The sequence below is a fragment of the Barbus barbus genome, assembly GCF_936440315.1.
Source record: "Barbus barbus genome assembly, chromosome: 41".
In the NCBI taxonomy this organism is placed as follows: domain Eukaryota; kingdom Metazoa; phylum Chordata; class Actinopteri; order Cypriniformes; family Cyprinidae; genus Barbus; species Barbus barbus.
Window position 1 is genome coordinate 8,067,984 of NC_136719.1, and position 18,415 is coordinate 8,086,398.

Here is an 18,415-nt window from a genome sequence, read left to right on the forward strand (position 1 = left end):
AGGAGGTAGGGGTTTGCATGGGGTTTCAGAGGGGGGCGGGGTGATTTGAGTTCAGGGCTCTCACAGCCTGGGGGAGAAAACTGTTGAGCAGTCTGGCGGAGCGGGCTCTGATGCTCCGGTACCGTCTTCCTGATGGTAGGAGCTGGAAGAGACTGTGGGAGGGATGGGTGGAGTCCTTCACGATGCTGTTGGTTTTGCTGGAGAATCGTGTAAGGAAAATGTCCAGGATGGAGGGGAGAGGGGCTCCGATGATCTTTGCAGCTGTGTTCACTGTCCGCTGGAGGGTCTTGCGGTCAGCAGCACTGCAGTTCCCGTACCAGACAGTGATGCAGCTGGTCAGCACACTCTCAATGGTGCCTCTGTAGAATGTGGTGAGGATGGGTGGAGCGAGACTTGCTCTTTTCAGCTGGCGGAGAAAGTGTAGGCGCTGTTGTGCCTTTTTGGAGAGTGATATGGTGTTGGTGGTCCAGGTGAGATCCTCTGTGATGTGCAAAATCTCGATCACACTTTTGTTGTTCACACTAGTTTGGGGACCAGTTCTCACTACAATCAACTATGACTTTTGCCACAATAGACTCCTAATTTGCTGCTTATTAATAGTTAGTAATGTAGTTAAGTTTCGGTGTGGGGTAGGACTGGGAGATCTAAAATGTGGTCATGCAGAATAAAGGTCCTTGCACACTGAGTCCAAAATTTTCGTATAAATTTTTTCGTATTCATCATCCTAAAAAATTGTCACGCACAGAAACCTGAGTCCGATGCGTATTAATTTATTATTAATAATGATTTTGTTTCCAAGGACCTATACAGTGCTTTGTGCTTGTCAGATGCCATTCTGGATTTTGGCGTCCGCTTGTACCGTGGCTCTAAATTGTCAATACACCTCCCAAAATGCTTGTCATGGATGCGAAAAATGCAGAAGATTGAACCCGATCTGAATTTTTTATGACGGACGGAAGTTTTGGAGGCAGTATGTAAACGTGATTGACACAACGTGAAGTCATTAGTCGTACTCAAGTGTGCAAGGACCACAAGGCATTAATATGTACGTTATACTAATAAACAGCCAATATGGTATTAATATGCATGGTAATAATTAACTAGTTAGTAGTGAGAATTGGTTCTTAAAAAAGTCTCTGTTTTATTTAATTTTATATTTTAATATTTTATAAAAAATATTATCATTTGTGTTACGAAGATGAACAAAGATCTTCCAGGGTTGGAATAACATGAGGCTGAGGAACTGAATTTTAATTTTTAAAGCGACCAAGAAATTATTTTTCCATGGAATATTGCAGTGTTTACTTTAAATTATTGATCTATGAACATCATTATTTTTTAATGAAAAATACCCCCCCAAAATATTAACTTCACCTCTCCTCGCAACAAAATCTCTTGAAAATCTCTGATGACTACCCTCCAGCAATTTGTCACTCACGTGAGATTACAGCAATTAGCAAACAACAACGTTTCAACTGATTCTTGATGGACAAAATCAACATCATCATACATTTTTCTTGTTATAGAAGCCATTTCAAAATATGTCACAATAGGAAAGAAAAGCAATTTCTGTTTCAAGCTGCCTTTAAAGTGCAAATTAATTAGTCGGAAAGCATATTACTAATTCATTAGCTGCATGTTTCTCTCATTTAACTTGAGAAATAAATTACTTTTTCACAGGCGCTTGCCATGGCAATAAAAGAAGCCAAGCAACAGCACCCTGACATGTTGGTAACCAAGGCTGTAGTTGTCAGGGAAACAGAATCTTCCACTCAAGATCCACATGAGGAATCGAAGGTATTTGTCACCGCTAGCCCCTGCATGCACAATTAATCCATCCATTTCGAAAATGCATATTATGGTTTCACTTCAGTGTTTATCTGTCATATTGAGCCTGCTGGTGTATAGCAGTTTGACAAGGGTGTAATGACATGTCAAAACCAGTTCAGTCAGCGCCATGTGTTAACTCTAGGTGGACAGCGCTGACAAACACACTCTTTCATTTTACTGCAAACCGAGCAGTTATCAAAAATCTATGGCAAGGCTTATTGTATTCCATCTTATAACAGCAATCACTTATTGGCAGTGAAGTGGATCTTCTAATAAACGGTTGTGTTACATGATCTGTTTATTTGTTTTTCTCTCCATTAGTCCTGATCTCCTCAGTTCTCAGGACTTCAACGGGAAGCAACTGTTCCTCAATGACTGCCGGTGGGTCCCTAACATCTACAGGCCTCTTATTCTAAGCTTCTAGCTTCCACTTACATACACGACACTAACATTTACACATGCACACAAACACATGCTGTGTTTGATGTCGGAACCTATTCCTTCTCATGTAATTTCTATTTCGTGTCTACATTCGCTGTGGTAACATGGACATACTGGTTCAGGAGGCACACGGTCTCCTTGGCTGAGGACTGCTGGGGAAGGACAGACTCAGCATCACATCGATCAGATGATTTAGCCGCCATTGTAGTCTCTTGCTTTTTCTTCACGAATGTGAAAACTAACCAAGCGTACTATCGACAGCCCGATGCTAACATCAAGCATGAGGCATGGGACTTTTTGATGAACATTGCTGAAGATTTAGCTTAGTGGAGTGACAGTAGTGTCTATTGAGTAGTTTTTTCTAGGGTTCATTGAGATATAACACAGAAGATCTTTTTGCAAATACTGAAGTGTAGGGAAAAGCCTAGCTAGAGTACATACAGTATGTCGTGCTTCTCTGATCAACAAACGTTATGTTGCTGTTAAATTCTGAACCTCATCTGCATGTGGCAAAGCAGGGTTTAAAATGTTTTCACATACAACCAACTAACTAAAACCTCTGGTTCAGTGTCCTTACAAACTGGAAAGGAAAATGAGACGGACTGTATTAATGTATGATTGCCAAACCCTTTGATGGTCCTCTGAAAAGTATTTCTTTCCATATTAGACATAATATGGAGATAGTGGACTTGCGCATTGTTCCAGAATTTTGATATACTGTTGTATTTTTTTTATAGATGTCTAGAATTTTTTTATTTGTTTTATTTCAGAAGCCCTTACAAATACAGATATCACGAACGGAGCAAAATTAAAAGCGCCAATTTACAGTCCAAACATTTCAAGGTACCAGTAGTAAACAAGCTTTATCCCCAAGTATGACATTGTTTTGAAATGCACAATACAAAAAGTAAGACATTTGCTTGTCGAATGCTGTATTTCATCTACGCATATTGTTAAACTGTGAAAAAGTCCAAAGAAACTAAATCTAATTTGAGTTCAGTACATGCTGACACACTTATATAATTAATGCGTTATGTGCATTTAGTCAAAGCATTTGAACAAAGTTCAGTTTATTAGGATTGCAGAAAACAATGTATAATTTTTTTTTCCAACAAGCCAATATTTAACAAATTCCCTACTGCTCTATATGTTTGAGACTTCTGTGATTTATTTATTTATTTTTACAATGTTCCTTCCCACACAGTGCTGTGTCAACGAACTAATGATTTTTAAACAGTTAAAACGGTTCTGATTTGTTAGATATGAGACCTTTTTATGTGTAAATATCATGAGCCTGTGGTTTTCAGTGAAGTGACCCTTGAGCCATGATTCTCTTTACAAACGTTCCTCTGTGAAAGCGGTAGAGATCCTGAATGAGACAGGACATATATGTGTTCTAGTATTGAATGGATGAATGAGCTTCGAATTGTGTGTATTGCCAAATTAAACACTTTATATTAGGATGAAAGAAGGCCAGGATAGCTCTTAAAGTCCGTGTAAAGTGATATTAAAACATGTTTTCTGAGTTTTTTACACAACAGAAAAATTTTATTAACTACCCAGCCAAATTTGAATGATAAAAAACCCTAAGTACTGTATATTTAATATCACAGACATTCAAAAAGACAAACTAAGAACTTGACCTCTCAACAGTTATTATAGTGTTAGGGGCGGGGCCACGCTCGGTGGCTCCACGGCGTCATCGAGCCACCGCTTTAGCCCCGCCCAAAAAATTCTGAACACAGAATTGGTGAAAAACTGTTTAATGGTTTAACTCCACAATTAAGTACTACATAGTTCAGAGTCTTTGTAATGTGTTTCAGCAATACATTTCTAACATTTGCAATGTGTTTAGAAACAATTCTCAGAATTCTCTTTACACAGACTTTAAACCACAAACACATTGCATTCCACCAAATACACAAAATAATGTTAATTTGGTCAGGACTGTGCACTGTGTGAAAATAATACTTTACACAACCTGCAGGTATCAGAAGGGAAATTTGTACGTCATACTTCCAACTTGTACAGTGACTGATTTTTGAGGACATGGGAGCTGTTCTTGAATATAAAGAAAAGAAGTGCCATGCAAAGCATTCTTTCGCCAGCCCATTTGCTAAGCCTATGTCAGAGTTTTGTCTCTTTACAAGGCAATGCCCTTGTTTACGCTGTACATGTTGCATTTAAGATTTGAACTTTGAGGGAAAAAAAAAGTTAAGCTTCGAAAAGTACGTTTAGCATCAGTTCCCCTGAGATTCCACCTGCAGACACTTCTGTTTACAATGCTATCCTCTACTTTCTACTGCTTGGTTTTGTGTGTTTGCTGTACAGTGTTCGAAATAAATAAGATCCATCCATGTGGTCAAGTTTGCTATTTGTTGCATCTGAGTTAAACATTACATTACTGTATATTGTGTATTATCCAACAACGGTATAGGTGCAAGAATTTTCCATTTTGTTTAAGAAATGTTGTTAGTTCTGTCACACTGCCCTCTCGTGGTCTACTGAGGAGCATAGGCTACTCAAAATCGTCAATAGGACTCTAGTATCACGTTTCTCTAATTTAATAACACCTCTGATTTTAAGCACAATTAAGGGAGAGCATTTGTTCCCAGAAATATTAACAAACAGTGTAGAGTTATCACCAATATCATCAGTTATCGTCAAGACTGACTGAGTAAAACTTGGCGAAAGTAAGGTGTAATTTTAAACAAACTAAATGGTCACCGAATAAATTCGCCTCTGGGTAACACTTTAGAATACTGTTCCATCATTAATGAACAACTACACAAGTTGAATAACACAATATTAGCACTCTAGTAACTACTAGTATCTAACAATAAACTCTGAATAATGAATTAGTAAGGAATAGTGCTTAGTCGAATGTAGTAGTTCACTATTAGCTAATCAGTAATTACTATTTTTTCATACCTGACTAAGAACTACTGTATACAGGTTCATAATTAATATGAATAATACATAATGTATAATTAATTCTAAAGTAAAGGCCATGGTAACCCACTAGTAAGGACTCAAGTATTACCAAATCCTTCAGAAGTAATTGCTAATTATTTGGATCAGTATTCTAAAGTGAAGATCGTGATAACTCCCTAGTAATTACTGAAGTCATTGTAAACTTTTAAGGTTTTTGTAAGGTTTTGGTTAGTAATTTATTTTGCTAGATTTGGTAACACTTAAATCATTACTAGTGGGTTAGCATGATCTTCACTTTAGAATACTGATCCAAATAATTAGTAGTTTCTTCAGAAGGATGTAGTAACACTTGAGTCATTACTATCCAAAACCTTACATATATGTCAAAAGCTTACAATGACATCAGTCAATATTAGGGAGTTATGATGCTTTTTATGATTCTAAAGTGTTACCTGCCACTGTATTCCAATCTTTGTGGGTGCTTTTGCTCGTTTGCTGTTTTTCTCACTTCCGATTCCCGCGCTTCATCAGAGACCTGGGCGCGCGCAGATGCAAACAAGAAAACTCGTTACGTTTTCTAAGGTAAGACACATTTTCTTTTTTATAAATTAAACTTTTTAAACTTATATAACGAAAACATTAAGCTAAAGGTTACCTACCACTTTAGTTGGAAGCACACAAACATATGACTTAAGAGCTTGTAATCTTTTCTGGCATTATCCTATCTTGCTGTTAACAGCAATTTAATAATTGGTGCTTAAATGAGTAGTCAGTATAAAATACAGGGTAAAGGTGCACCCTGACCAATAATTGTCTTGGACATTTATGCAACACATAAATCAAAAAATTTTCAGAAAGTGAAAACCTTGATGAAAGGGCAAGTGATGACTAAGAAGTCTTTGCATAGACAAGGCTGGTAAGAATATCCATCACACTAGTCTTTCTACAAGTGTTTCAGTGTTATGGCAACACTTTTGGGCAAGTCAAAGTTATTTTCTGTGTTAAAGGACAGCATACCATTACCTCTATAAAATATATTAAATTATATTAAAGAAATCTGGCATATACATAAATAAAATAAAATGCATGCACAGATGCACTATTCCAAAAATGATCAATAACATGCATTTAGAAAACAGACAGGATGAATTTATTTCATGCTGACTAGCTTTTTCACTTTCTAAAGTATTTCAGCCAGATGCCTGTTTTGGTATTTAGCCAGAGCTATGTTTAAAATTTCCAGTATTTTAATAATTAAATTAGGCATGTTAAGCTCATCCTCAAAAAAGTCATCAGGAGGCCCTCTGACCTTCTCACCTTTTGCACCACTCATGAATTTGCATCCCTGATGATATAAAATTTGCATTCTATAACAGTAGAAATTACAATGACTAACTCACAAATATCTTAAGAACATTATTTGTTCCTTGATTTATTAAAAGCAGACAGTCCATTCAAATACTGTATTCCAAGCCACTACAGAGCCAGTTCATGCTAAACAGCTTGAAAATGGAACATAAGCATTATGTCCTAAGTATTTAATTATCACAGCTATTACCTATAGAAAGCACCTTAACAGAAAATGAACGCTGGTATTTTACAGTCAAAATATCTGTTATACATCATCAAATAATGGAATTGTCAATGAACAGAAAAGAAAACAAGACAACTATTTAAGGCTGTTCTGGTCCTGAGGATATTTTACATACTGTTTCTCATTAAAGAGGCACACACACTAGCAAAACAAAGATCTCAGTGCATGACTGAAGGAACAACCAGCTTGAGACAGCCAGAGAGCTCTTTTACTGTATAAGTAAGGCCAGCAGCATTAGCTTCGTCTTTCAAACAGACAGGGGGGCATGTCAACACCGGGGGACTGTAAACTCTGTCTGATTTGAGGACAGCTGATTAAATGGGTTGATGGTCTTACAATGAAAGTGTCTGTGAGGTATGGCAGTATGGATTTTCTTCAAAGGAGTTCATTAAGTATTCCCAAGCTTCCTATGGAAAAGGCATTTGTGTGGTTCTCCACTGCCAACCGTCTATAATGGATGAATATGGATTTATCTTATCCAAACAGATGTCCTTGTATGTGAATCCTTAAGAGTGAACTGTGTGTCATTTTATGCCCTTGACTATCCAGTTCCTGGTTGGAAACCACTTGGGTAACATCCGTCGATACGTTTATCCCAAAAAATGCAATAGCTCCTACTCCACTGTCTCGGCAGCTTTGGTGTCAGTGATCAAAACCAGATTAGCAAACATCCTCTTTTAAAAAGTGAGAGGAAAACTTTCCTTCTGAAGAGTCTCATTTGTAAAACAAACTGGAAAAAGACAAGTGGATCCACTTGTAGATGTTTGTACTGTTCGCTCCGCTGTAGAGTTCAGTTCATCTGTCATAAGAAAGTCCTGACCATACAGTAGAGTGATAGTGTTATGAGGACTGGTAGTGCTTTCCTCTCTGGGGCAAATCCAATCGCATGTGCAACTGCAAAATATAAATAGAAAAAATCTAAATCATATTTCAGATAGCCAACAAACAACAACAACAAAAAAAACAACAAGATGTTTACAGTTTCAAATAGTGTGATAGGTATTCTGGTTCTCCTTCACTTTAAGTCTAAGAGATTTTCACTTGCTTTGTGTAATTAATATAATTACCAAAAGTTGCATTATTGACATGATAGCCTAAAAAAAAACCACCACAAGTTCAGCATACTGAAGGACAATAGTTATAAACGCCGTAAGGGCTATAAGCAGACCTGCTATCCTGGGGATGGTAATCTGTTTGCTGCTGCTCCCTTCTCCTCCTTCACTGACTGGTTTAATCTGGATGATGTAATCCTCGTCCACAGGCAGAGAGAGCTCAAGAGATGTGCTGTTAGTCTCCACCACGCTGGGCCGACTCTGTCTGCTTTGCTTGTACATGACCTTCAAAATAACACAGCAGCTGTAAAACTCGGTTACACTTTATTTTAAGGTGTCCTTGTTACAGTGTAATTACACATTTAAGGGAAAGGGAAGTGGTGTGTGGCCAAGTATGGTGACCCATACTCGGAATTTGTGCCCTGCATTTAACCCATCCAAGTGCACACACAGTAGTGAACATACACCCGGAGCAGTGGGCAGCCAATGATGCGGCGCCCGGGGAGCAGTTGGGGGTTCGGTGCCTTGCTCAAGGGTCTCACCTCAGTCGTGGTATTGAGGGTGGAGAGAGTGTTGGTTATTCACTCCCCCACCTTCAATCCCTGCCAGATCTGAGACCTTCGGGTTACAAGTCCGACTCTCCATTCATTAGGCCACGACTGCCCTGTACTAAGTACTAAGTAATTAACTACATGTACTTACTATATGTTTAGGGTTAGGATTAGGGTTTGGTTTAGGGTTACTTGCATGCAATTATGCATAATTAATTGTTATTGTAATAGTAAGTACATGTACTGTAACGTGTAACAAGGACACCTAAAAATAATGTTACCTAATGTCATCTAAAACTCAATTCATATGTAACAAATGATGGACCGCTGAATTCATGGTGTGCATTATACAATACACTTGAATTATTTGATCCCCTGCTGATTTTGCACGTTTGCTCACTGACAAAGAAAGGATCAGTCTATAATGTCAATGGTGGGTTTATTTTAACAGTGAGAAAGAATAACAAAAAATATAGAAAAATGCACTTAAAAAAAGTTATAAATTGATTTGCATTTTAATCTCAGAATTTTCTGGATCGAATCGGATCTGAAAAAATGGTATCGTTGCATCCCTAGACAAAATCCCTCCTGAGATGGGTGCAAACCTAGTGGCCAACAACAAGAAACGTCTGACCTCTGTGACTGCCAACAAGGGTTTTGCCACCAAGTACTGTCATGTTTTGCGAAGGGGTCAAATACTTATTTCACTCATTAAATGCAAATCAATTTATAACTTTTTTTGAAATCAGTTCTTTTGGATTTTTTGTTGCAATTCTGCCTCTCACTGTTAAAATAAACATACCATTAAAATTATAGATTGATCATTTGTTGTCAGTGGGCAAACATACAAAATCAGCAGGGGATTAAATAATTTTTTTCCCACTGTATATATGGAACTGTATTATGATCCGAAGCAATCATTCAACCTTATTGTGGTATAAACAGAAATAGTGGCTGACGTAGTGATTTGTGTATGTTCATACCTTATAGCCCATAACTTCAGACTCATTCTCCAGAGACTTGACATGATCCCACTTGAGGATGAGTTTAGAGTCTGTAGTATTCCACGTGACTTTCACTGGAGACTGACTCGGTGCTGGAGAAATACATTCAAAGAGCTGAACATCACACTTCAGAGCAGTTTAAAACTGCTGTAGAGTTAAGCATGTTAAGTTTGAAATAGCAGCAGCACACACACAGTACACAGACCTCGTTAAATGTCAAACGGAAGCTCAACTGTGGAGTTCATTGGTTCTTGCAAATGAGAACAAAGCTCATTGGTTCTTGTGCAACAAACGATCATGTTTGAGCAAATGTTTACGATATTTGATAAACTCTATGTACTGTACTATGTACTGTATGTGCATTGATCAATGCATATATGTGAACAATAGGCTAATTTGAAATAACTTATTTTATGATTCATTTCTATAATGCTTATATGGACTTAATAAAGTATGAAAGTTTTGGGGGAATGGACATTCAGTACTAGTGGAAAGACCGAAAATCTGTTTCGAAGATGAAAGAAAGTCTTATGGGTTTAAAACGTCACAGAAGTCAGTTAATTCTCAGCACATAGAGACTCTTTCACCTAGATATCACACTATAGAGACTGTGTCTGTTCCCCGAACTAGAAAATACAGGAAACGTCCAAACCAAAGTAAGAGTTACAATTTAATTGATGTTCAACAAATAAAAAAACAGATATAATACAGATAAACAAATGATAAAGCTTGGCTTATTGAATATTAGATCCCTTTCTACAAAAGCACTTTTTGTAAATAATATGATCACTGACCATAAACTAGATGTGCTTTGTTTGACAGAAACCTGGCTAAAACTAGATGACTACATTACTTTAAACGAGTCTACCCCCCAAGATTACAGTCACAAACATGAACCGCGTCCAAAAGGTAAAGGGGGAGGTGTTGCCACAAATATTTTCTATATTTCTTAGAGGTCGGGTTTCAAGTATAATTCGTTCGAAGTAATGGTGCTGTCACGAATCCTGGCCATGCACTTCCGTTAACTCGCCACCAGATGTCACTCACTCACCACATTGACTCTTACACTACACAGCACTCTGGACTACAGTTCCCACAATCCATTGCACAGATCACAGCTGTCACCATTCACACATCACACACACCTGATTATCATTTCAATCACCACCACACACCATATAAGCCTGGGACTTGCTCTTGCTCAGGGCCGAGTATTGTTAGCGAATATCACTCACATAGCGATAGCAACTTTACAGAGCCATTCTTATAGTCTTAGTCTTGCCTTGTTTTCCTGCCGTGTTTGACCCTGCTCTTGTTTCCTGGATTTACCCTTTGCCTCTGCCGTTTGGACTCTGTTCGCTCCCTGTTTGGATTATTGCTCTCGTCTCTGGATTCTCTCTCTGCCTTGCCCCTTTGGATACTGTTCGCTCATCGTTGACCCACGCTTGCTCCACGGATTGCTCTGTCTTGCCCTTGCCATACCTGTTTGCCGATGTCTGACCCTGCCTGTTTCTGACCATGTTTTTTAATAAAGCCTTGCATATGGATCCGCATGTCTCACGTCTCGTCAGCCCCGTAACAGGTGCTTCATATAACGTTATCCAAAGAAACAAGTGTTAATGATAAATCCCCTGCGATGTTTGTACTGGCTACTGTATACAGGCCACCAGGGCACCATACAGACTTTATTAAAAAAATTGCTGATTTTCTATCTGAGTTAGTGCTGGCTGCAGATAAAGTCCTAATTGATGGTGATTTTAATATCCATGTTGATAATGAAAGAGATTCGTTGGGATCAGCATTTATAGACATTCTAAACTCCATTGGTGTTAAACAACACGTTTCAGGACCTACTCATTGTCGAAATCATACTCTAAATTTAATACTGTCATATGGAATTGATGTCAGTGGCGTTGAAATATTGCAGCAGAGCGATGATATCTCAGATCATTATCTAGTTTCATGTATATCCCATATAGCTAAAGCTGTAAAGCCAACTCCTTGTTACAAATATGGTAGAACCATCACTTCTACCACAAAAGACTACTTTATAAATAATCTTCCTGATTTATCTCAATTCCTCAGCATATCCAATAGCTCAGAACAACTTAATGATGTAACGGAAACTATTGACTCTCACTTTTCTAGCACTTTAGATACAGTTGCTTCTTTACGTTTAAGGAAGATTAAGGAAAAGAGTCCAACACTTTGGTATAATGAGCACACTCAGGCCCTAAAGAGAGCAGCCCGGAAAATGGAGCGCAGCTGGAGAAAAACAAACTTAGAGGTATTTCGTATTGCTTGGCGGGAAAGTACCCTATCCTACAGAAAAACATTAAAAACTGCTAGATCTGCTTACTTTACATCTCTTTTAGAAGAAAACAAACATAACCCCAAGTATTTATTTAATACAGTGGCTAAATTAACAAAAAATATAACATCAGCAAGTGCAGACATTACCCAGCAGCACAGTAGTAATGACTTTATGAACTACTTTACTTCCAAGATCGAAACTATTAGAGATAAAATTGTAACCATGCAGCTGTCAGCCACAGTATCGCATCAGATAGTGCACTATAGATCCCCTGAGGAACAATTCCACTCATTATCTTCTATTGTAGAATTGTATAAACTTGTTAAATCAACTAAACCAACAACCTGTATTTTAGACCCTGTTCCATCTATGCTCTTAAAAGAGGTGCTTCCAGAAGTAATAGATCCTCTTCTGAATATTATTAACTCATCTCGAATCTCCCTTTTCTGTCAAAGATATTAGAAAAGGTAATATCATCACAACTATGCTCCTTCTTAGAGAAAAATATCTGTATGCTTGTATCATCTGATTGTGGTTGTATCTCTCTATTATTGCTACTGGATTTTAGCACAATTTTAGCATCGACCACAACATTCTTTTAAATAGACTAGAAAATTATGTTGGCATTAGAGGAAGTGCACTGGCATGGTTCAAATCGTACTTATCTGACCGCCATCAATTTGTGTAAGTAAATGTAGAGGTATCATACCAATCACAAGTGCAGTATGGAGTACCTCAAGGCTAAGTACTTGGCCCCTTACTTTTCACTCTTTACATGTTACCCTTAGCAGATATCATTAGGAAACATGGTGTTAGCTTTCACTGTTATGCTAATGATACCCAGCTCTATATTTCTTCACGACCTGATGAAACTTACCAATTTGCAAAACTAACGGAATGTATAGTTGATATCAAAAACTGGATGACTAGCAATTTCTTACTGCTAAATTCTGAAAAAACAGAGGTGTTAATTATTGGACCAAAAACTTTGGATGCATGTAAACTTTTTGCATGTAATAACCTAGATCACTGTCTAATACTCGATGGCTGCTCTGTAAATTCTTCGTCATCAGTTAGGAACCTAGGCGTACTTTTTGATAGCAATCTTTCCTTCGAAAAACATGTTTCTAACATTTATAAAACTGCATTTATCCATCTTAAAAATATATCTAAATTACGACCTATGCTCTAAATGTCAAATCCAGAAACATTAATTCATGCATTCATGACCTCGAGGCTAGATTATTGTAAATTATCGCCCAGACTCTGGAACAATCTACCTAACACTGTTCGGGAAGCAGACACACTCTGTCATTTCTAAAGACCCATCTCTTTATCCTGGCTTACACATAATACACTATCGCATTTCTATAATTCAAATCTGTTAAATGATTGTTAGGCTGCATTAATTAGGTCAACCGGAACCGGGAACACTTCCAAAAAAAAACCTGATGTACTTGTTACATTGTTAGAAGAATGGCATCTACGCTAATATTAATCTGTTTCTTTCTTATTCCGAGGTCACCGTAGCCACCCAGATCCAGAATGTATCCAGATCAGATCGTGGATCAGCACCTAGAGATGACCTCTACAGCCAGGACACCTAGATCTATTAATTAGACACCTATTCTTTTAATTTTCCTTCCTAATGATGAAATGGAAACACCCTGAAATAGGGTGATGTTTATAGACAATAACACAATAGCCAGGGTCCATGTCACACTTACGGGGTCTCTTAGTGGTGACATTCACCACAGCACTATCGGGTCCAACACCAGCACTGTTATAGGCTTTGAGTTTGATGTAGTATGTACTGCTGGGGTCCAGTCCACGAATGACAGCAGACGTCCTGTTTCCCACAGTCCTCATCACACTGGCTGTGTCCGGCCTGTCCTTTGTACTCCAGTACCTCAACTGAAATTCACATTCAAATAGTAGTCATAATCAGCATCACAAAGTGTCAAACATTGATGAAAATTTATTGGAGCTGTTATGCTCATGTGGGCCGTCATGTGATATATTCAAGTCAGTCTTGCTTACTGATATTCTGTTTCTAATAAAGCAAAAATCCCCCTACCGCAAACAAAATATGTGACATTTTGCCCAATATGTGACTTTTTTATATATGAATATAAATATATGAATTTTTATAGCTTTGTTTATTGGTAGTTATTGCATTAAGAACATTAACAATACTGTATTCGAGAATTGTTATAACAGTACAGGGAGTGTAATAACACGACTAATATGTAGATCAAACCCAGTCAGACTCATTAGCTTGCTTTATTTGTGTTGTCCTCACCTCATAGCCCATTATGCGTGTCCTACTGGAGCTCCATGGTAAAGGCTTCCAGCTGACCTCCACATCTGAGGCTGACAGGCTCTTGGCACGAACGCGACTGGGGGCGCGACTTGGCTCTATGGTCAGAATAATCATTACTGTAGTGTCTCGGCATGTTTAGGCTCATTATTAGAGCACTGGTGCACTAGCAAATGTTTAGCACTTTCAATTTGCCCTAATCAAACACTGCAACACTGCAGCCACATGATGTTTTAAGCATTTCATATACCTGTTCATTCTTAAAGGCAATTTCTGCTCCACTGGCACAATCTATCTTTCATTGTATGAACAAACAAACAATACTGATTGAGACAGTAGACCTTGGGGTTAGTGGTAGACCTCAAAACATAAATTTTGGACAGGAATGAAAATGAGGCTGTAAGGGATAGAAGTACAGTGTGTTCAGTGGAGTCTACTGTTTAAGAACAGACTGTACCGATTAGTTCATCTTTCCAGAATACTTTCAATAGACAAAAACTCCATAAAACAGTTTTGTAAGTTGTGAGCTGGGAAAATGACTTGTAATCTAGGACCTTTAAGCAGTGCGTGCCATTGTAAAGACTAAGTCTATCCCTCACAGCCTCCTATTCATCCACGTTCTATGGTGCCATGTTGGGCCACTCAAACCAAGAGTAACATTTCCGTTGCACCACAGAGACATAGTGTTTATACTTTCTGATGGACTGAATTTGCGAATGGCTTACAGTTGTCTTTCCATATTAAATTAAGGTTGATAAATTGGGTTTACCCTCTTCTGCTGAGTATATAGTGGTCACAGGTCCAAAAGGACCTTCTCCTTTGTTGTTGTAAACTCCTACTTTCACATGAAATGGAGAGAATGGAGTGATGCTCTCGTTTTTGAAGATGTATCGGGATGCATCAGGAGATGTCACGGCTGCCTGCATCCAGCTTTGACCACCAAGAGGGCGAAAAGCAACCACGTAGCCGAACCCTGGACCACACTGCAACTCTTCTGGGACTGGCTGGAAAGCCACACAAGTACCCACAGACAAAAATAAGCAAATGAAAGACGTATCATTATATCAGAGCAATGTTATACAAGAGGCTTTGTCTCAGTAAAAGCAGACTATGGAAAATCCTTTTCACGGTTCTTGAACATATTTTTCGCTTTTCACATTCTGAAATGTAATTGCTAAAATCCATAAACATTTTGCCTGCCTCACTGAAGACTATCTGCCCTTTTTAAACAAGAGCTGTTTAAATCTGACAACATGATGGGCCTGTTTTTGATGCAGGCCAGTGGACGGTTCACTATTGACAGCTACCTTTGTGCACTTAAATGTGCAAGCAAGAGCTTGCTGTGTTACCTCCCAAGTGATGACAAGCTCTGAGCGACTGCCACCTCCTCCACTGACTCTGGCTGGGGTCGTCCTTGGCACTGCAACATTAAAACAAGAAGATTTTTTCAGTCAGTTTTACAAGATGAGAAAAGCCAGAAGTGCAGACAGGGCATTTTTCGCCTCCATCTGTTTAGCATGATGCCACAGAGACAGCTTCCTGGCTGCTTCTTGGTTCTGAGCGAAAAGGTTTAATATACAGTATAGTTGGAAGAGAACTAAATGTCAGTCTTATCAAATCTTGGAGAAGTGCCTTGTTTTATTTTAACAATCCCTGCTGGCCTTCCCAAAAATTATGAAGCTCCCAATATACTAACGGCAACATTATTTTTTGTTCTTCACCTAGAAAAAGAAGTCGGAAACACCTTTGCAGTGGTATACTGTTATCGAACATGATTTAGATGAATATGTAAATATGAGCTGCACACTCTCATTTCAGTAACAAAATAAACACACAAAAAACACTTTGGACAATAGATTGCATTAAAGGGGTGATGAACTGAGAAACAAAAATTCCCTTGATCTTTTGACATATAAGAGGTCATTGTATGATAAAAACATATTCATAGTTTTAGAACACAAAACTTTGACGTTAGTCTAAAAACAGCTTGTAAGGCAGTCTGCCAAAATGACAGCTTTTGGAATGTTCTAATAGTGTGGTTAAACACCGTCTCCGCAGAAGAATATCAACGCCTGCTTCGACATCACTGCCTGTTTAGCCCCGCCCACTGATTCGTGCATGTAGTGTTTACCAGAGACAAACACGCGGGTCTATGCAGAAACCAAAGGATAAAGATGGCTCTGAAGACAACAAGATGCTGTGCAGTGCCAAGCTGTGGAAAAATGAGGAGTGTCTCGATGCAGAACCCAGGATCCAGGGAGTGTGGTTGGATCCAGATCCAACTCCTCTCACCTCACATATACCTAAACCTACCCATCTCCACCCCCTGATCCCTAAACCCACCCATCTCCACCCCTAAACCTATCAATCTCCACCCCCTAGATGTGGATCCAACCACACCCCCTGGATCTTGTGGGTCTTTGCATTGCCTTCCTTCTGATCCCAAAGTTAGGAAAGAGTGGATTAACTTTTTTTTTTAATGAAGATCCGGACCTCGTCAGTAAGAACTTGGTCCTTTGTTCACTTCATTTTTCCACGGATTTGTTTACAAACAAGGCACAATTCGAAGTGGCATTTTCAGAAAGATTGAAACTAAAAAACAATGCAGTGCCTTCTATTTTAGATTCGACAGTAATGTCGCGACACACAAGTGTAAGAAACTGTTTTTATTACATGGTCACCATTGCTTTGTCTTTTCTTACAGATTGCTTGATATGTATTGAGTTATTTATGCAATTTTGACCTAAATCACAGCAGCATCCAATTATGAGGAATGTATGCTGTCAATTTGTTAACATACACAACATTAGCCAATCAGTGGGCGTTTACTTTTGTCCACACCTATTCAAACAGAGCGTTCTGATGAGGGGGGTCAAAAACAGGACAGAAAATAGCATATTACTTCTAAATCATGATGGTTTTTAATGTAAACAAAAAAACAAACAAAAAAACAAAAACAAAGGCAGTTCATGACCTCTTTAAATCAAACAGCATTAAGCAATTTATACAACAGATTGCATTAAAGCAAACAGCATTACAGTATTAAACATGAAAAACCTGTGCCAGGGTTGCCATCAATTAGAATTACAACTTCAATTTCTACTATAAAGCAGCTTTCCAGTGTGTTGATAGACTGAACAGAAGAAATGAACCAAAGAAAGAATGTGGAGCCACAGAGCCACATCTACCTGGCTATATAATCATTACAGATCATTGGTAGTTTGAAGGTATTTTTTCCAGCCAGAGTGAAATTTTCTTTGATAAGCTGTTTTGAACTCCTGAAACAAACTCTAAACAAACTTTGTTTTGGCCTGATTTAATTTGAAATGACATCACACAAGTTAGCTTTCAAATTTCACTTGGTCTTGAGGTGACATAATAAGTGCCTGAGATTTGCTTTTTTTGGTGGTGGTTTGGGATGGGGGATCAACGTAAACATAAAACTATATACATACATGTGTCCTTGGTCCTGATTTTTTGTGAGGGTTTGCTGGGTTCCCCGGTGCCTATGGAGTTAGTGGCCAGCACTCTGAACTCATATTCAACCCATGGACTCAACTCTACCACACGGGCTGTCAACTGCTGCCCTCCCAGATACTCTGGCACTGAGGAAAGAACAGATATTTCAATATATTGAAGATACATTTCCAGAAACCTTTAACAAAATAATCACTTGGAAAACAAGCTAGAGACCGGAGACACAATATGCAGCTTCTTATGGCCAATAAACATGCACATGGCCAGGAAGTGACAAAGTGTTTGGCATTAAAAAGAACCAACTGTTTTTGTTTTTACCTACTTGTACCCTTGTGAAAAATGTGAATGTTGAATTTGCACTTTTGAACTTCTAGGCTTCTCTGGTGCTCCTCATTTCCTCACTTGTGAAGTGTGACTATTTTTTTTACGACCACTTAGCCTGCTCGAATCATGCCCTCAGTTTTTTTGTGTTCACATTCCAAACGCCATAAAAGTCATCAAGTTTCGTACCATTTTGATGAAGCTGTGATTTAAAAAAATTCAAAACAGAAAATGTTTCGGTCAAAAGTGAGCGAAGAGCACCAGCAGGTTAAATGTATATGTAACTGTACTTGCAGATAATATAATATTAATGAGATAAAAGACCACTTAAGTGTACTTAAACAGAGTACACTTTCATGACTATTTAAGTGTACTTTGTAATAATGTCAAAATCTTTTGTTGTGCTTAAATACAGATATAACACTTATTTTGATGTGGTGACTAATATCCAAAAGCATGTGCAAAGTATATAATAATTCACTCATTTACAACTTCATTATTTTAATATTTTAAAGACAACACCATTATGAAATGACAAAGATGTACTCGAGTCGTACTTAAATGGGTCAAAAGGTTC

At 38.2% G+C, this 18,415-nt stretch overlaps 2 protein-coding genes across 2 annotated transcripts in view; one reads left to right on the forward strand and one right to left on the reverse strand.

Moving 5' to 3' along the window:
- The window catches only part of LOC306860495 (band 4.1-like protein 1), a gene marked incomplete at both ends in the record, with an annotated part of 35,559 nt that extends 33,402 nt beyond the window's left edge, over nt 1–2,157 (forward strand). Inside the window, 2 exons of the mRNA XM_079402230.1 lie at nt 1,681–1,797; nt 2,152–2,157. Coding sequence (XP_079258356.1) covers nt 1,681–1,797; nt 2,152–2,157 — 123 coding nt within the window. The remainder of the gene's footprint in view (nt 1–1,680; nt 1,798–2,151) is intronic.
- A 4,451-nt stretch (nt 2,158–6,608) lies between these two features.
- Nucleotides 6,609–18,415, reverse strand: part of LOC306861052 (contactin-4-like) — an 86,281-nt gene continuing 74,474 nt past the window's right edge. The window contains exons 16-23 of the mRNA XM_079403121.1: nt 17,496–17,645; nt 15,390–15,460; nt 14,810–15,044; nt 14,023–14,138; nt 13,448–13,634; nt 9,386–9,498; nt 7,968–8,136; nt 6,609–7,693 (exon numbers count right to left, since the gene is read on the reverse strand). Of these exons, the coding sequence (XP_079259247.1) occupies nt 7,602–7,693; nt 7,968–8,136; nt 9,386–9,498; nt 13,448–13,634; nt 14,023–14,138; nt 14,810–15,044; nt 15,390–15,460; nt 17,496–17,645 (1,133 nt within the window). The 3' untranslated portion in view covers nt 6,609–7,601. The remainder of the gene's footprint in view (nt 7,694–7,967; nt 8,137–9,385; nt 9,499–13,447; nt 13,635–14,022; nt 14,139–14,809; nt 15,045–15,389; nt 15,461–17,495; nt 17,646–18,415) is intronic.